The 20566-nt window shown below is 38.0% G+C and overlaps 2 protein-coding genes across 5 annotated transcripts in view; one reads left to right on the top strand and one right to left on the bottom strand.

Annotated features, from left to right (window-relative positions):
• dcaf6 (ddb1 and cul4 associated factor 6) overlaps positions 1-20566 on the top strand; it is a 91021-nt gene that overhangs the window by 67352 nt on the left and 3103 nt on the right. For 2 of the 4 annotated variants that reach the window (XM_063006588.1, XM_063006585.1), the window contains 7 exons: positions 2050-2299; positions 5767-5864; positions 6334-6589; positions 8666-8707; positions 12633-12771; positions 13193-13349; positions 18780-18868. In XM_063006588.1, the coding sequence (XP_062862658.1) occupies positions 2050-2299; positions 5767-5864; positions 6334-6589; positions 8666-8707; positions 12633-12771; positions 13193-13349; positions 18780-18868 (1031 nt within the window). The remainder of the gene's footprint in view (positions 1-2049; positions 2300-5766; positions 5865-6333; positions 6590-8665; positions 8708-12632; positions 12772-13192; positions 13350-18779; positions 18869-20566) is intronic. The other 2 variants (XM_063006586.1, XM_063006587.1) reach the window with 2 other exon arrangements.
• gpr161a (G protein-coupled receptor 161a) overlaps positions 12557-20566 on the bottom strand; it is a 24504-nt gene continuing 16494 nt past the window's right edge. The window contains exon 6 of the mRNA XM_063006590.1: positions 12557-12663. Within this exon, the coding sequence (XP_062862660.1) occupies positions 12662-12663 (2 nt within the window). The 3' untranslated portion in view covers positions 12557-12661. The remainder of the gene's footprint in view (positions 12664-20566) is intronic.

Here is a 20566-nt window from a genome sequence, read left to right as displayed (position 1 = left end):
CCTAATGATGGACGAACTATTAACTGAAGATGTTGACAGCTTTCTCCTCTAACTTCCATTACTAACATCCAAAGCATGTCCACATAATTCCAGTTTTAGGGCAGCTTATTTTTTTTCTGAGGAGAACCTGCATGTTCAGTTTAAAGTCATGGCTAAAAGCTTTGGGACTGACACAAATTTTGTTTTTCACAAAGTTTGCTGCTTTAGTTTTTATGGTGGTAGTTATTATTTATCGCCATGAAAATTAACTTTTTTTTGCCATAAAAAAAACAGTTTCTACTGCATTTTAGCCCTGCCACAAAATGACCTGTCAACATCATTTCAGTGATCCTCTCATTAGCTCAGGAGAAAGTGTTAATGAGGACAAGGGAGCTGATATCTCTCTGTCATGCTGATTGAATTAGAAGAGCAGACCGGTTGCTTTAAAAGAGGTGTTGTGCTTGAAGTCATTGTTGTCTTCTGTTAACCATGGTTACTTTAAAGGAAACATGTGCAGTCATTATTGCTTTGCAGCAAAAAAGCTTCACATGCAAGGACACTGCTGCTTGTAAGATTGCACCTAAATCAAACGTTTATTGGATCATCAAGAGCTTCAAAGATAGAGGTACAGTTGCTGTGAAGAGGGCTTCAGAGTGCCCAAGAAAGTCAAGCAAGTGCCAGAATCATCTCCTAAAGAGGATTCAGCTAAAGGACTGGGTCACCACCAGTGCAAAGCTTGCTAAGTGATGGCAGCAGGCAGGTGTAAGTGCATCTGCATGCACAGTGAGACAAAGGCTTTTGGAGGATGGCCTGGTTTCAAGAAGGGCAGCAAGGAAGCCAATTATCTCCAAGAAAAAAACATTAAAGACAGACTGACATTCTGCAAGAAAAACAGGGATTGGGATGCAAAAGACTGAGGTAAAGTTGTTTTCTCTGATGAAGCCCCCTTCAGACTGTGTGACCATTCATGTGTGGGGTTGCTTCTCATCCAAGGAGTGGACTCACTCACAATTTTGCCGAAAAACACTGCCATGAATAAAGAATGGTATTAAAAAAAGACCCAGGAGGAATTTGGTGTTAAACAATGTTTTTTTCCAGCATGGTGGAGCACCATGTCACAAGGCAAAAGTGAAAACTAAGTGGCTCAGTGAACAAAACATTGAAATTTTGGCTCAATAGCCAGGAAACTCCCCAGATACCATTGAGAACCTGTGGTCAATTCTCAAAAAGCAGGTGGACAAACAAAAACAAACTGTGATAAACTCCAATCTCTGATTAGGCAACATTGCCATGTCTGGGTGAAATGCACAAGGAAAAGAATTGTCAACTTTGTAAATATGGAGTCTTGCATAAACTTGATGTATTTGTCAATAAAACTTATGAAATGCTCATCAGTACTTCAGTATACCTTAGACACATCTGACAAAAAGGTCTAAAACAGTGAAGCAGCAAACTTTGTGAAAACCAAAATTTGTGTCAGTCTAAAAACCTTTGGCCGCGACTGTGTATCTTCAAGTTTTTCTTTGTGTAGACCACTAAGCCTGGTAGTTTGCTTCATAAGGTCTAAGCTATCCTGTTGAGAACTAATACCTACCTTTGAGCCTAAACAAACGAGCAACAAAAAGAATAACTGGCATTGTATGGGTGAACCATGCTGGTTATGATAACAACAGGAAGAAAAGCACAAGTGTTAATAGTTACTTATTTTATCATTTTAAACTATTTTTTACCACAATATAAGGTGATCCAATCTACTAATAAGTACTAAGTGAATTTTAGAAAATTTATATTAAATGTTGTTTAAATGTTAAAATTAAATGTAGGTTCCCCCTGGGTATTCCTGCCTTGTATCCAAGTGTTTTTTGGCGGAACTGTCAGGAACTGGAACTGACCAGGATAAAGCAGTTGATCGAAATCAATAAATCACAGTATAATGTGTCAGTGCGAGAGGGTAAAAATGATTTTAAAACAGTTTTTTTCACTGTAGCATCTTTGCATAATATTGGAACTAGACATACTTTTTTTTAGATCTTTCTTTAATACTCTTTTAGTCTCTCTTTTTTATCTCAGGAAGCACTGATGCATCAGGGACTGTAAGCTGTGATATGAGTGTGAATGTCAGCGAGGCCTGTACTGAACATAAAGAACCAGCAGCATCCTCAGCATCTCTTGCACCTTCCAGCAGTAGTAGTGGAGGAGCATGCTCGGGCGCCGACCGAATGGCTATGGGAATCGGCACACCTGAGCCAGTACTTAGCCTGCACTACAGCACAGAAGGCACCACCACCAGCACCATTAAACTGGACTTCACAGATGAGTGGTGAGAAAGCAGTTTATCAGCAACATACTGCAAGCAGCTTATGCCTAGTTCACACTACACGATTTGTGCCCTGATTTTTGCTGGCCGACTGGTCGGCGCTAGATTTGTTGGCTCGGGAGCAACTCGGCGTTCGCTCTGTGATCGAAACTCGGCTCTCAATCGCTATATGTGAACAACTCGATCCGAGCGGCTCACCGAGCGCTCGGCAACCTAAGAGAGATATCTAGCATGTCAAATATCTGGATCTGAGTCGCACAACTGGCAATGAGTGCTATGTCGAACTGCCAATGAGAACGCAAGATACAGTGTGAGGGGAAACGCAGGGGAGAAGTTGTAAAAAGGGGCATAATATAGTTTATATCAGAATACATCGGCACACACAGTTTTACAGTATTTCTGACCTTATCGGTCTCTACAAAACATAACACCAACGTTGCATTGCAAAAAATATTTATTAACCTCCAACTCACTATAGAACAATCCATGCTGTTCACGTAGCCCAATCCACTCCGATTCATTTATTTTTTCTCCTTAATTTTACGCTGCACATCAGCGCACAAACTTTGATTGCTTGCTACTTGTTGACCTGCATTTTTGGACGTGGTATCATTAAACCTTTCTTCACTTTTCGCACGTGTTTTTATGACAAAACGTATTTTGGAAGACCAGAGAAGCTCGCCTGCGATTTCAGTTGGTGATAGATCATGTAGTGTGAAACCCCCTATCGCCGATCAGTCGTGTAGCGTGAAAGCCACATCGACTTGAAAGACTCCCGATTACGAAAAACCCAGTTGTGTAGTGTGAACTGTACAGTGACCTGACGACCTGTGCTTTTTAATCACACAGAATCAGATCAGGTTGTAAAGCTGACCAGTGCACATTACATGGGCTCAAGTCATTTCTTAATTCAGTTACTGTACATATACAAATACAGTCATATGTAAACATTGTTATTTAAACATTATAATGCAATTGTGATTTGTTCATTTTCTTGAATTTTTATTTAACCAACAAAGTATCAACTTTATTGTATTTTGTAGATATAAACACATTTAGAATTTGATGCCTGCAGCACACTCCAAAAACACTGGGACAGAGGCATGTTTAGCACTGTGGTCCATCACCTTTCCTATTCCTAACAAGACTTTTTAATGGTTTACAGTTTTGCAAGTGAAATTTTGTTTTAAATATTGCTTTAAAAGAGACTTCAGCTGCTCAACAGTCCATGGTTGCTGCTGTCTGATTCTCCTCTTCATGCTGCACCATACATTTTAACTGCAGGCAGGCCAGTCAAGCACACACACCATGTGTGTTTGAAGGCCTGCTGTTGAGTTGCTCTAGAATCCCAATATTTGCCTCCATGTCAGTTGTACCTTTACACATATACAAGTCACTCATGCCAGGGGCACTGATGCATCCCCATCCCATGACAGATGTTGGCTTTTGCATCTTTTGTCTTTTGAAACGTGGACACAGCTGAGCACAGCACACGTTTCTGCTGTCTTTTGATATGTCTAAAATGAGCCCAGGCCCAGAGAACTTGGCAACATTTATACATACAATTTGTGTATGGCTTCTTTTTTGTGTAATAATAAAGGCATTGCCTTACCCAGACAGAGATTTGTGTGAATTCCCTGTATTTTTCACAATACTATGGATGGTAGATGGTGAAAAACAATTATTCGAAATCTTGCATTTGAAAATGTTCTTTTTGAACTGATTGACAATTTTCCCATGAAGTTTGGCACAAAGTGGTGAGCTACAATCCGTCATTGCCTTTGGTGGACCTTTCTTTTTACACCCAATCATGAATCCTTCACCTGTTACCAATTCACCTGCTTATTGTGAAATGTAACTTTAAATGTTTGCTCTTATGTTGCCTCTATCCCAACTTTTTTGCTCCATGTGGGCACCTGGGGTAGAATAGGTTCTTACCACCCCCTTGCTGATCATAGGAGGAGACAAATAAGGCTTTTGGCTCCTACTTCACACAGACAGGGGTTTTGAGAGGCCCACTCCAGTCATTTCTCTGGTTATCAAGTGTATAACTTCTGGTGTAAAGCTGTGGTTCACTTCTATAGCTGCGGTACATACTTGATGGAGTTCTGTGGCTCTGTATACCCCTTTGTTGTGCTCTGAGGTGGATGGGGAGTAGGAGTGATAAAACATTTAACGGATAAAAATGGAACAAAAACAAAAGAAAAATGACTGATAAAGACATGAAAAGAGAATTGCGGACAGGCCATCTCAGTGAAAAAAGTTTATTTTAATCGAATCACTAACAAAGGAAATGTCCCTCTACAAGAACCCTACGAATGGTAGTTTAAAATGTGGCAAAGAAGCCACTTACAAGAGACAGAGACTTTCAGGCTGAGCTGGAGACATCTGGAGTGATGGTTTCAATTAGTACCATTTACCGCATTTTAAACAAAACAGGGCTCCTGGGGCAAAGACAAGGAGAAATACGCACAGCTTAAAGCAAGGCATAATAAGAGTGACTAAACTTACATAGAAAATCCACAATCCTTCTGGACAGATGAAACCAAACTAGAGCTATTTGGTAATTCAAACTAGTGTTTTGTTTTTATAGAGGACAAATCGAAGCCTGTAAAAAAGTGCACCCTTAATGTTGTGGGGCTGCCTCTTGGACTTGAGGCCTTGAACGTGTTACAAAAACAAAAAAACAGGGATTATTAGAGCATTTTAGAGCAAAATGTGCTCCCAAATGTAAAATTAGGTCTGAGTCAAACAAAATGGGTCATACAGCAGGAGAATCACCCATAGCATACATCTAAAACACACATGAATAGTTAAGAAGGGGAAAAAAAATGACTTTTTTAAACTGACAATCAATGAACCCTCATCTTAATCCAATTGAAAATCTTTGGAGAGAGCTAAAATCTGCTTTTGGGAAAAGGAGCAATGCAAACATTGGAGAGCTTGAGAGAATTGTAGTGTATGAAGCGGACTGGTACAATAGAGCTCATAAATGGCTACAGGTGTTTGGAGGTTGTCATTGTTACCAAAGGTTGTGTAATGAAATATTAAGCAAGCGTGCCTTTAATCCAGTACATATCAAATGTTTCTTCTTTATTTCTTCTCTGAAATGACTGCATGTATGTTGACAGGACAACCTTTTCAGTAAATGTATTTGGACATTCTATTAAAACATCAAATTATATTTCTAAAGGTACTGGCTTTTTTATACAGAACAATCAAGGGTGCCAATATTGTTGACCGCAGCTGTATGGGCTTATAATGTATGCAATAAAGCTAAAAAGTATTCTCTGTTATTTTACAAAGAATAAACATTAGTGTCATAAACAACTAGCCTTTAAATGTAAATGTAATTACAATATTAAGCAAAATATTTTTACCATTTGTGCAATTATGGTGCAGTTAGTAGAACAAAGAAATAAATGTTCTTGTATTAATTGATGTTTAACTCTCTGTACATTATTATGCAGGAGCAATCTGGCATCTAGCTCCAGAACTGGAGGTGAAGGACAAAAGCCGGTTGAAGTTCGAGAGAATCCAGAGCATGCAGGTGTCAGGCCGAAACCTGGTGAGCCAGTCCTTGTTGCTAACTAGGTCAGACATGATCTTATGAAAAGAATATGTCTGGAGAAGGTCATAGCAAAGGTTTTCTATTAACTGCATTTTGAAACCTATGTATTAAAACCTCAGAAACAAAACAATGTCTTAAAATGTAGTGAACTAGTCTTCAGAATGGATGTTTCATGAATAGATTATATTCTTTCCTTCTATACGAAAATCTGAATGTTGATCCTTAATGACTAACATTACATTTACATTTATTTACATTTACTTAATTGTTTTCCTGAGTAGAGGTACACAGCAGCCTCAGTTTACTTTTACCTCCAGTACAAAAATTTTCTTTATACTTTAAGCCTTTTAGGACATACCACACAATACACCTAGTATTTCTCCAGCACCAGCAGTTTCTCCAGAATCCATATGCCTGGCTTTAAGTGACTTGTTCTGGTTTTGTTCTTCCTATTCTGCTGCATTAGCAGATCCAATACCTGCGAAGTTTTCGAGCTTAGAAAGTGGCACTGAGAAGGCCTCAAGTAGCTCTCAGGAAAGCACACAGAACCTAGCTACTTCAGATGATTTACCTACTGCAGAGGAGCGCAAGAGGACCGAGCCGAGTGAGCAAGGCACTCAAGGCTCCTCTCAACCCCTTTCCAGTAATCAGGATTCGGATGACAGTGATGATGACCCCATTCTTATTCCCTCAGTTAGGTACAGAGGATCTCAGGGACAAAGGTATGGGCTTTTTCGTTCAAAAATAAGTAAAAAAAGATGACTGTAGAATAGAAATTCTGTAGTTTTTTTTTAAGCCCTGCCTGTGTGAAGTATGAAGTCCTGTAATATGTGTATAAGTCTATATATTTTGTGGCTTTACATGTGATTTTATGTTTTCATATACCATGACAATGCTGATTTTGGTAGCGATGTCATACTTAATCATAAGAAAATACAAATTTATATCAGGTTGTAAATCAATGTTCCTTGTGGATTCTGTCTACGATATTAAGCACAAATAATGGTTAGGTTTTCCCAAAGTTGCACTTCCTTCCACACAACGACACAATCCCCCAAAAATCTAAAAATAAACATGTTTATTTCAGTTTATCTCAGTTATGTTTAAAGAGCATAAAACGCACTGAAAGGCAGCAGAGTTAATGATTGTGAATCCTGAAAGACCAGAGCAACAACTACAGATACAAACAGAAAAATGTGCCACAAATTGTATAAAAGTCATATACATAATGTATGTTGGTCTGTAAAATACTTGTATACTTGTAGTACAACCCCAACTCAGAAAAAGCAGGAAAAAAATGCAGTTTCTTACATTGCCTTTTATTTCATTACAGACAGTATGACTCCAAGATATTTAAATTTAATATATATCCATTCCTGCATTTCATGCCTGCAACACATTCCAAAAAACGTTGGGACCGTAAACATTTACTTCTTTGTAATGTTGCCATTTCTTTTCATAACACTTGAAATATGTTTTTGTGCAGAGGTGTTATGTTGTCCCATTCTTCCTGCAAACATGTCTTAATGTGTGCAACAATATGGAGTTGTTGGTACAGATGCATTTTCTGATTTAAAATTCTCCACATATCCTTTAATGCAGGTAGGACTGCAAGAAGGCCAGTTCAGTACATGTACCCTTTTCTTAGCAGCCATGCCTTTGTAATGTGTGCAGCATGGGATCTTGCAGAGTTTTGTTGAAAAATAGAAAGATAGAAAGGATGTGGCCTCTCAGGCAGCGTACATGACAGTAAACAGCACCTAATTGTGTTAAAAACTATGTTTCTGCGTATTAGAGAAGCCAATCTTGTGATAAATTTAGCAAAGTGCGAATTTTGGAAAGGTGTAGTGACTTATCTGGAGATACTCTGCCCATCTTTGCTCCTCAAAGACTCTTTTGTGGATGATGCTTTTGTTCCAAATCATGATACCAATTACCTGTCGACATGACCTGTTTAAAATCACATCAATATTTCATTTTATACTCATTACTATTCCTAGAGTGCCCTCGTCCCAATTTTTTTGGGATTGTGTTGCAGGCCTGAAATGCAACCCTCTGCTAACTTTATATAATAAAGCATTTTTTGTAGGTATGATGGTAGTTTGTTTTTAAGTCATGTTAAATGTTAGTTCTTACTATACAGTGCATTTACAAAAGTATTCTGTCAAGTTTTTGAATGCTATATTTTTTTGTTGTTTTGATTTTAACTGGATTTTAACTTGGTGATGATGAAGTGAAAACATTTTTAGCTTATTTTTATTACTCGCCCTAAATTGCCCCATTCTAACTTTTTTATGTGTTGTAGGCCAATGTGCGTTTTTTTCTTTTTTTTTCTTTTTCTCTTTTCCATACTGTTCCATTTTTTCTGATTTTGGGGTTGTAGGATTGTGTTACTTAAAGCTGCAGTAAATTTTGTATTTTTATTTATTTCTTTTTTACAAACAATCAAAAAGTAGAATTAGGAATGAAAACTACATTTCAGTGATCTTGCTAGTAAAAGTTACCCTGGTAAGCCTGAAATCTAAATTTAATGTATATGTAATGTAATTAAAAAAGTATATGTCATCCTGGATTAAAATAACCACCCTTGGCACTGCTTAACACTTTGCTGACTGTTATGGACATGCATTTTTCCGCAATCAGAAAATAGGCACAAAATTATATTTTACATTTATTTTATGCTCCCCAGTCTGTAACATTGTCACAGCGCACACATCATGTCATGTCATATATAACTCTTAACCCTTTATAAAGATGTATGTATGAATTTAATTAGTAAAATTTGTGTAATTATTCAGATTTAATTTCCGAGGCTCTGCAGTCGGTGAAAGGATAATCAGGTATTGTATTAGTGATGATTGAAGTGCAAACATGCAACTTAAAGAAATTAATTTTAACATAAATTAACTTAAAAATGTGTTTTTGCAGTTGCAAATTTTGCCGTGAATAACATTAAACATTTTTGGCTTTAGTGTGTTAGGTGTTTACATAGGTATGACACGGAAATCTGTGATTAACCCAGCAAATAAGTGGCATGCATGGTTTCAATTTTTTATATAGTTTAGTGGCATGCATGTTTTCACTTTTTTTAATAGTTTTAGTGGCATGCTTGTTTTCACTTTTTTAGTTTTTTTTTTTTATCTTAATATTTTTGCAACTATAAGTCAAGTTATATTTATTTGTATAGTGCTGTCTAAAACCCAAACAGAGGTGGAAATATTAAATTGTTGGGCCATGTATAAAAAATTATTCTACCCCTTCCGTGATTTTATTTCTAGGAACTAAATTAGCCTTTCACTTTGTGAATGAAGTAAATGCATTGGGTTGTAGGTTGTTGCCAGGCATCATAGTGCTTTATTGTTTAATAAAAGTATTTTTAAATTATTGCAGAATTTAATTGACAACCAGTGCAGAGATGGTAGGACTAATATGATCAAACTTTCTAGTTAGCATTTGAGCTGCTCTATTTTAAACGAGCTGGAGCTTCTATAAGGAGTATCCAGTAAGAAGGACATTACGGTAATCTAATCTTGAAACTCATTAATCAGTTTTTCAGCGCCCTGAACAGAAAGTACACTGCTCAAAAAATTTTAAAAACACTTAAATTGCCGCTTAGGTGGTGCAGCGGTAAAACATGCTAGCACACCAGAGCTGGGATTTCGAATACATCGTATTAAATCTTGACTGGGCTGGGCGGCTATATGAACAACGTTTGGCTGTTGTTCATCCAGGTAGGGACGTGGATAGGGACCTCATAACTGATGCAATTACGACCTCTGCTGGCTAATTGATGGCGTCTGCACAGAGTAGAGGAATAATGCGATCAGTGTGTGGCTCTCCATTAGGGCTGGGCGATATATCGAGATTTTATAAAATATCGATATATTTTCATACGCGATATAAGATAAGACAATATCGCATATATCGATATAGATGTTACGTTCCAGTTAGATCCGACAGTTCGTCTTTCTCTTCTCCTAGTTTGTCTGCACATGTTCACCTGCCCCGCCCCTCTCCCTCACTGAACACAACTCGCCCCTCCTCTCTCCTTCACTGAACACAACTCGCCCCTCCCCACCGCTTAACCAGTAATTCCTGCAGGCAGCGATAGCATGGAGACGGATAAAGACATGACAGAAGCTATCGAGGAGGAGCTGCTTACTAAAAAGAAAAATAATGACTCTTTTTGGAATTATTTGGAGATGGTTCGGATTCAAAGTGTCAGATGAGCAGCAGAATAATGTATTCTGTAGAGAACGCTGAAAACAAGTCCAGACAAAAGGTTCCAGCTCCGTGTACCTTCATTCGTTTTTCACTTCAAATCCCAAAGTTAAAAACCAAGAAAACGAGTCGTTATTTGTTTTAAAAACCAACACAAGGGCATGCACGCGCTGACATGCACGTATTTACTTCACATTAAGTGTTGAGAAAGTAATAATAACGTAACGGTGCGTCTCCTGTTGTTCTGACTCGTGTGTTTGTATATGTGATGTGCATATACTTGCTCTATCTGTAAAAACAAACATTATGGGGGAGTGATTTCTGTACTGGATGTTGTACGTGGTCGTGTTAGTTTATACTGGACGATCGCCCGACGTCCGGCACGTCATTTATTTATTTATCTTCTATTATAGTATTTCTTGTTGTCGGCCAATAAACAACCAAACATTATTAAATTGCATGAACTAACTCTGCATTAAACAAGGAGCAAACAGCAATTAAACAACAAATAAAGCTGTTAAATAATAATAAAGTGCATGAAGAAGAACGCTGATTAAAATGCATTAAATGTTGTAATAGTTACACAGTAACATGTACGATTAGTTCTGCCTGTATTACAGAACTGAGTTCTATACAGTTAAAGAAAATATTAATGTAAATGTTAATGTTGTGGCGACATATACATAAAATAATGTATAAAGTCCAAACATAACGAGGGGTTTACTTTAACGGGGTTTTACTTTTAATGTCACACAAGCTCAGCCGGAAACCGTGTCATTCCAACATCTTCCCTACACACTCGCTCCCTGTGCCCTATAGTACACTTAACATTCTTAAAGGGCCAGACAATATATTTGTAATTCACATTAGACAACAGGAGATGCCTTAGAAAACAACTCTTGTTTTTCTTAGAATAGCTCTTTTTTTTTTTTTTAAGGAAAAATAATTCTTGTGTGAAGCTTCCCCAGCATGAATATTAATAAAAGTGCCTGTAAAAAAATTGGAACATGTAGCTTTGTCTCAGAAGTGTCTTTTTGTTATTACCTTATGGGATAAAAAAATATCGAGATATATATCGTATATCGCCATTCAGAAAAAAATATCGAGATATAATTTTTTATCCATATCGCCAAGCCCTACTCTCCATGCACAAGGCTGATTTGCACATAAAACTCTCCATCGTGCAGGTGAAAAGATGCAGTCGGGTATTGCTCATGTGTCGGAGGGGACGTGTGTCAGTTCGCTCTCCTCAATCAGGGGCGGGGGTCAGCACCAGTAGAGAGAAAGCATAATGCAATTGGGTAAAAAATTGGTCCACTTCACGTTAAAAATCGGGAGAAAAAGGGAGAAAATGCATTATAAAAACACCTAAATTACAAATCAGATATGAATGAACAAAAGATTCAAGTTGAAAATTTTACTGAAATAAATTGTGTACTTTGTTGAGAACAGTGGAAACTAAAATCATCAGCCCATCAAGGCCTGAATTTAAAATCACACTATCAGTAGTTTGTATGGCCCCCACATGCCTGGATGCACTCTTGACAATGTCTGGGCTCCTTTTGAGATGGCAGATTGTGTCCTGGGTTATCTCCTCCCAGTTTGTTGCACTACTTGGTGGTGATGCACTGATACATTACAGACTAGTTCTCAATTACATTCAGGTCTGGGGGTTAGAAGGCCAGTCAGTGGCATTAGTTTTTTTTGCCTACACAGCAGGTACACTGCCTGCACAACCTGCTCTCAAATGTGAAGAAAACATGGTGCCAGTAGCAGATATGCCTGTTTTGGTGTTCTCTGGTAAATGTCAATCAAGCTACACAGTGCTGAGCTGTGAGCACAAGTCCCATTCTTTTTCTTGATGGTTGTCTTGCTGCTGCCTCTCCAGTGCACCTGTTGTTTGATTCATTTGAACAAATCAGGTTAAACTGATTCACAATCATTTATATCTAATAATTCAATAGATTTATATTCCTGAAGTGTAATTGACTTGGTGAACACCCAAATCAGGGATATTATATTAAATTACCACTTTCATGAAACAGGATTACCAGTCACTGGATGTTCTTGCTTTGTCCACCTGTGTGTAAATTCTTGTGCATGAAAATAACGGAGAATCAAGAATCACATCAGCCCTTTCAGTACCAACAACCATAGCATGATTACTTAGATTACATTTTGCCCCATCCCCATTCTGAAGGAATGTTGTGATGTTTGATATAAATATTAACTGAAGATCTTTGTCCATGTCTGTGTCTTTTTTTTCTGGCATTGTGCTGCTTCCATATGACTTGAAGTAATATTGATAATCAGATAATTACATTAATGTACAGGTGGCTAGTGTGATCTTATTAAAAACCTATTTTAGTCTAATTTTGTGATCTCTAGCCCACAAGCCACTCACAACTGAAATGTTTGAATAGGAACACAAAACTAACTTAAACCTGAAAGCATGATAAAATTGTTACAGTCATGAAACCTACTTTATGACCCATTTTCTTTTAGATTTCTTTAAATTCATTGTGCCTCAATGCCTGTGTCCAGGCGCTCAGCAGCAGCTCGTATCCAGGAGATCCTGCGCAGAAGAAAAGAAAGGCGTGAGATGGAGGAAAGCGAGACACATAACATTAGACGACCTACAGGCAAAATGATGTATAAGGGCCACCGCAACTCCAGGACCATGGTGTGTACCAGTTACTTTATTAGGACTATTCTGTAATTAGGTGCAGGGAGAACTGGTATAAGGCAGTAAAATGATGATGTATAACAATTTATAATGTGTGCTTATTACTATAGGGAGATCAAATTGATGCAGCAAATGCCACACAGCTTCAGTGTCATGGTGATCTGGAGCTGATTTTAGTTTTCAGGTTACTGTCTATGTGGACCTTACATGTTATCCATATATCTGGCTTGGTTTTCTTAGATTTCTCTGGTTTTCTAGATAAAATTGCTTGTTTGGTTATGCTAAATTTGGAATACAAATAGTATTTTCACCTCTTACCAGGTGACTTTAGACTCTGATCAGGATAACCAGGTACTTTAGATAAATACAAAAAAATTGACAGACTTGTGTTAATATATCTTGATCTTTGTGAGCACAGATAAAGGAGTCATGCTTCTGGGGAAATAACTTTGTTATGAGCGGCTCAGACTGTGGCCATATTTTCATCTGGGACAGACACACAGGAGAGCACTTGATGCTGCTAGAAGCTGACAATCATGTAGTCAACTGTCTACAGCCTCACCCTTACGACCCCAGTGAGTAGCCTACTTCTAAGCTAACATAGCACAGCATTAATATTATTATTAATAATATTTTCACACTTTTCATAGTCTGCAGTTTTTGTGGTATATCCCATGTGGCAAAAGTGTGCTTCTGTTTTTGGAAAAGATCAAACTTCTGTTTTTTTCTGTGACAGCCCAGCAAAGTCGACATTTTCCCATCATAAATGAATGGTGGAATGTTCAGAAATGCAAGGTTTTTTGATGCCACTTTCAGAGAACACACTCACAGACCTTCCTCTCTCCCTCAATCCCTAAACCAGAACTACATAGGCAGCAAAATAACCCCTCAGCCTCAACTACCCAACAGCCAATTACCCAACCCTAATTACTCCAACAGCTAAATAACCCTTCAGCCTCAACTACCCAAAGCCAATAACCCATCAACCAAAATTACCACCACAGCCCCTTAACAACTACTCCATCAGCCTAATAGTCCAAATCTACCAAATAAACCAAATCTACCCCATTAGCTTATTAGCCTTCAACCAAAGCTTTGCCAACAGCTGAATACCCCATCAGCCTCAACTTATCACAGCAAATTATCCCTTAACCCAAATTAGGCCACAGCCAAATGCCTCCCAGCAACTACCCCATCAGTCAGATTACCCTCAGCAACTACTACCACAACAACTAACCCCTTAACAACAACTATGGGACTGGCTTAATAGACTTAAATCAAAACTACCCGTATTAGCCTAATAGGTAAATCACATATCTGAGCAAAAGTATTCAAACTTCTCCCGTCTGCTAAAGTTTAGGCAGGTGTGAAGAAATACTGCTAGGTATACCTGCAGACAGTTTTTGAAGGAATTCGACTGGGAGGTTGCTCCAAACATTTTGGAGAACTAACCTCAGCTTCTATGGATGTAGGCTAGCTCAAATAATTCTGTCTCTTCATGTAATCCCAGACAAACTTGATGATGTTAAGATCAGGGCTCTGTGGGGGCCATATAATCACTTTTAGGACTACTTGTTCTTTTTTACGCTGAAGATAGTTTTTAAAGATGTTGGCTGTATGTTTGGGGTCATTGTCCTGCTGCAGAATACAGTCATCAAAATTAGATGTCTTGATAGTATGATAGTATTATAATAGATAGATATCTGCCCATATTTCTCAGCAGTGAGGACACCATTATTCCTGACCAAATCTTCAACTCCATTTGCTGAAATGCAGCCCCAAACTTACAAGGATCCTCCACTATGCTTCACTGTTGCCTGCAGACACTCATTATTGTACTGCTCTTCAGCCCTTGGGCGAACAAACTGCCTTCTCTTACAGCCAAATTGTGACTCATCACTCCAGTTTCTATGTTTTTGTGCACAGTTGAGTCGCTTGGTCTTGTTTCCACATTGAAAGTATGACTTTCTGGCCACAATTAACTTGGTCGACCACTGTGTCTTTGGTCTTCAACATTGCCAGTTTCTTTGTACTTCTTCAAAAGAGTTTAAACATCACATTTTGAAACCCCAGTCTGCTTCATAATTGTTGCCTGGGAGAGATCTTGCTGATGCAGCATATCTACATTGGGTCTTGTTGCTGTGCTCAGTCTTGCTAAACTGTCTTCACCCTCACCTTCGTAGCAGAGTTTGACTGTTTCTCACCCAGTGTTAAGCCTTCGACATTTTAGCAACCACTTGATATATTTTGGCAATGGCCCAACAATGCCTTGGCAACCACCTGGTAACAGCTTAGCAATCTCTGAACACCACCCTTAACCAGTAATACATGGACAGATAAACAACCCCTTAGCCTCACCTACCCCACAGCCAATTACACATCAACCAAATTACCCACACAGCCCCTCAACAACTACCCCACCAGCTAAATTGCCCACATCAAATACCCAAGTAGCCTAATAGCCTTAAACCAAAACTATATTCGCACTCCCACCAAATTACATGCTTACACGCACACACACACAAAAAATCACCTGTATGAGCAAAAGTATTCATCCCCAATAAATACATGATTGCACAAACACAATCACATATCTGAGCGAAAGAATTCCTTCCCCCAACATGTTTTTGCATCCACCCTAGCAACCACCCTTCAGCACCCTAGCAACCACATGAAATACCTTAGCAACCACTTGAAACTACTTAGCAACCACCTAGCTTAGTAACCTCAGTACAACTTGGCAACCACCTTGCTACACCTTAGCAATCTCGCATAACTACACCTTAGCAATCAACACGTTACCATAGCTACCACCTAGGAACAACTTAGCAACCACCTCTTTATCTTACTAGCCAGACCTTAGAAACCATCTAGCAACACCTTAGCAACCAATCAGTATACATTTGCAACCATATAACTACACCTTAGCAACCAACTGGTAACAGCTTAACAACCACCTGATATGCCTTGACAACTGCCTAGCAGCACAATAATAATGACCTAGCAACAGCTTAGCAACCTTGCTGCTAACTGCATATAGTTGACAACTGCATATCAAAATCTTAGTAACCACCCAGCAACACTTGGCATTTTAGCAATTAAACTTCTCCCATTGCAAGTAGCTATTCGTTAGCAACCACCTAAAAAACTTACCTCCTTACACACTACAAGTACATTTTTGTGACCAGCTAGCATTGGTATACCTTGTCAACACATAGCAACACCTTAGCAACCAACTGGTAACAGTATAACAACCCCTTGGCATCATCTTAGTAAATGCCTAGCAACTCTAACATTCTATTATTATATCAACCATTTAGCTATACCTTAGCAACCACCTAAGAAAACCTTCACAACCGATGAGTACACCAGCTAGCAACACATTAGCATTTGCCAAGCATGCTTGTGTGCATGCACACACTATCATCTGTCTCAGCAAAAATATTCACACCAAATACGCAATTATCTACTTACATCGTAGCAATCACTTAACAAAACCTTGGTAATCAAACCTTGGTACCATAGCAACTGCATAGCAACCTTAGCAGCCACATAGTAACAGCTTGGCCACTGCCTAAGAACACCTTAACAACTACCTATCAACTCAGCTTAACAACCCTTTAGCAACTAACCTGTTACCATAGCAATTGACTAGCAACACCTTAGCGACCTCAGTACACCATGGCAACTACATAGCAAAACTGCAATATCTAAGCAACTGCTTAACAACCGATTTAGCAATTAACCTACAACCCCAAATCAGAAAAAGTTGGGACGGCATGGAAAAAGCAAATAATAAAAAACACAATGTCTTACATTTACTTTGACTTTTATTTCATTGCAGACAGTATAGTATGTACCTGAGATATTATTTGCTCAACTTTATTTCATTTATTAAAAACCTTCATTCCTGCCTGCAACACATTTAAAAAAAAGTTGGGACGGTAAAGCATTTACCTCTTTGTAATGTTGCTATTCTTTTTTACCACACTTGAAAGACGTTTTGGCACTGAGGATACCAAGTAATTTAGTGTTTCAGGTTTTATTTTGTCTCATTCTTCCTGAAAACATGTCTTAAGATGTGCAACAGTACGGGGTCGTCATTGTCGCATTTTTCCTTTCAAAATTCTCTATAGTGGGTTTTGCATTGTTTTGTTGAAAAATGCATGGACGTCCCTGGAAAAGATGACGTCTTGAAGGCAGCATATGTTGCTCTAAGATCTCAATGTACTTTTCTGCATTAATGCTGCCATCACAGAAGTGTTAATGACCTTTGCCAAGGGCACTGACACGACCCCATACCATGACAGACCCTGGCTTTTGGACTTGTTGCTGATAACAGTCTGGATGATCCTTTTCGTCTTTGGTCCAGGGCCAGAGTGTGTAGGCAGTTTCTGGACAATGAAGGCATTAATGCCATAGACTGGCCCTCACGTTCCCCAGACCTAAATTCAATTGAGAACCTCTGGGACTTTATGTATCAGTGCATCCGACGCTGCCAAGTCATGCCACAGACTGTTCATGAGCTCACTGATGCCCTGATTCAGATCTGGGAGGACATCCCCCAGGACACCATCCACTGTCTCATTCGGAGCATGCCCAGACATTGCTGGGAGTGCATGCAGGCACGTGGGGGCCACACACACTACTGAGTAATCATTTTGAGTTGCTGTGATGAAATTCACGGAAATTGGATGAGGCTATGATTTCAATGTTTTACTTCGATTTTCGGTATGAATTTGAGTCCAGCCCTCCATGGCTTGATGATTTTGGTTTTCATTGTCTATTGTGTCATTTAGTTCTTAACTAATTACACAATTTATATCAGTAAAGATTTTCAACTTGAATCTTTCGTTCATCGAGATCCAATGTGTGATTTAAGTGTCCCCTTAATTTTTTTGAGCATGTATTTTTGTATTCACAAATTTTCACTTTTCAGTTTGCTGTTTTTGTCGTAGAATCACGTAATTCACAACAAATGTTGATCTTATATGGGGAAAGTGTGCTTGTGCTTTTGAGAAAGATTTTTGCATGGTTTTTGCATAATGGCCTATTTTTCCATAGGGAACGAATGGTGAAATAGTCGTGAATGCAAGATTCTGTGATGTCAGAAAGCACACATATTCTCTTCCTCATTCCCCCAACCAGATCTACATGAACAACTAAACAATCCCTGAGCAACAACTCCCCACAGCCAATTACCTCTCAACCCTCAGCTATCCCAACCGCTAAATAACCCCTCAGCTACTGCACAGACACTTATCCCTCAACCCTTATTACCCCAACGGCTAAATTAGGACTGCACGATATTAGAAAAAATTACATTGCAATATCTTTTTTTCTGCGATATATATTTAGCGATATTTTAGAAATGCTGCCACCAAAATAAATTCATACATCTGACGTTGATTTTCTTGTCGCAACCAAATCGCTGTGGTAAACGACTAGCAGAGGAGTGGGTGCTTAAGATGTTGATTACGAATGATTGGATGGTTCTCTGTGCATGCAGAAATTGCATGTCACTCATAACAACTAGCAACACACCATGTGTGTTCAGTATTAGAGTAAAATAAAGTATTTGGCAGATATCATCTGACTCTGCCAGATATATAATGAAAGATGAGAACTATGCAAACACCAAATTAGAAATCAACACACTACCATGGCAACCACCTAGCTGCAATTGCTGATTTATGATGTATCATTGTCATTTTGTTAAGAATGATTACAACTTTATACAAATTATTGTAGATATAAAGTAATGACCCAAAATCACCCATGTAATTACTAATTTCAAAAGCTGATTGGATATTTGGCAGAATGTTAACATCAGCATAGTGACTGTACAAAAAGTGTCACATCTAAGCATGTAAATGTCCTTGTAAATGTAAATATTGTGCATACTCTACAAATGTGGTCAATAAAGATATCATATCAAGAGTATTCTATTTAAATATTTTAAAAATTTGCAAGAATTGCTGACTTTGTCTTATATCTTTTGGCAGTTCTCGCCTCATCTGGAATTGACTACGACATTAAACTCTGGTCTCCGCTTGAGCAGACACCATCATTTAACATAAACTTGGCTAAGGAGGTACAGAAAGATTATTTGGCTATTTAACTGTAGTATAATATTCCAGCTGTTTATTCATTAGGATCTATGTTGAAATGGGTCACTGAAATTTGAACAGAACAAAAGATGTTTATAGATGTTGTAACCTGTAAAAAGCTGGTCTATCATCCTTACACTTAATCTTTAGTTAAAATCCAGAATTGCTCAAAAAACTATTACCATGTAGCTAAAACATGTGCATAATTAGCTGAAACAATGTAAAATAAATGCAGTTGTTTTAACCTAATTAAATTGGAATGCTGTTTTGGTTAGGTCTTAACAGTAATTTTAAATATGTTTTTAAAACATTGTGAGTTGGTTGACCTTAATGAATTCAGCTATATGTTTAGCTATACTAAAAGAATGTTAAAGACCAAAAACTGTTTAAATATGCAGATTTTATTCATTCTGGCACTAGATGGCAGCAGAATTGTAGGGTCAGTTTAGTTGTGCCAGGGCAGTGATTTTAACCTTTTTGTAGGCTGAGACATGAGTGGCCAGAAGCTTGTTTAGTGGGCCAATGTGGTAATGCATTAAGTCATTAATGTATTGTGATGATAGGGCTAAACTACAAAGGTTTAGGGAGCATCTTTACGTGTTGCAGTGGGCTGTAGGTGAAGAATTCTTGCGTTAGGTTGAGTAGAAGCTAGAACGAGTGATGGGAGGAACCTACTTCACTCTGTGCCTGAGACATAAAAGAGTCATTGTCTGCCTCACCAGCTAATAGAACAGCTGAGCAGAAAACAGCCGCTGGAAACTTCTGCCACTTAACACAAGGAAAGTTACTTTACAGTATCCTTGTTTTAATAGCAGTTTATTCTATCAGATAGACATCAATATTAGTCAGACATAGAGAAGTTTTAAAAAGTCATGCCCCCTTGCTGATTGCCCTATATTTAATAAACTAAATGACCTTAAATCATTCAACAAAACATATTAACACTTGAGAGAACAGCACATATAAAAAAAAACATTTATTTATTAAGGAAAAGCAATTAGTTAGTAAGAAGGGGAGATAATTCAACACAGGCAGCATTGATTTGAAACAACAAACGTCTTATTATGCCCAGCCAAAATAAAATAGAGAAGTTTACATTGAGAACATTGTATCAGCAGTCAAGAATGGTGGTGGTAGTGTGGGTGTTTTACAGTGACAGGACCTATTAACTGTCAGTTATTTAGGAAATGATGAATTCCAATCTTCTTTTAAAAGTTTTAAAGCTCAGGGTATAGCTACTTTTTCATAAGGATGATGTGCCTGTTGGATAATTTTGTCCATTAAACAAACTGTCTTTACAAAATGCAAAAGACATTTACAATTTCAGTGAGCATAACAATTAGTTATGGACAAACCCATACTCAGGTAAAATGTGACCTATTATGGTGACTAACAATGTCATAACTAAGTCAGTGGTGATTAAAAATGTTTTTTTAGATGCAAGCCAACTCATAAGCATGGTTTTTAGGTAGATTAGTTCTGCCTTATATCCTCTGAATTGAAATAAATGTGGAAAATACGTAATGACAAGAAATAAAGGGGCAATTACTTTTAATACACCAGTAATTCTGTACCCAGTTATTGATTAACCATAACCCTATTTTTTGTAGTCATGCTTGTTTCTGTTTAGTAATATGGCCACATTATTTTAAAAGGCATCATTAGTTTCAAAGATTGTCTAT

The sequence above is a fragment of the Trichomycterus rosablanca genome, chromosome 12, assembly GCF_030014385.1.
Source record: "Trichomycterus rosablanca isolate fTriRos1 chromosome 12, fTriRos1.hap1, whole genome shotgun sequence".
Classification (NCBI taxonomy): Eukaryota; Metazoa; Chordata; class Actinopteri; order Siluriformes; family Trichomycteridae; genus Trichomycterus; species Trichomycterus rosablanca.
This window is presented reverse-complemented; position numbering and strand designations above follow the sequence as displayed.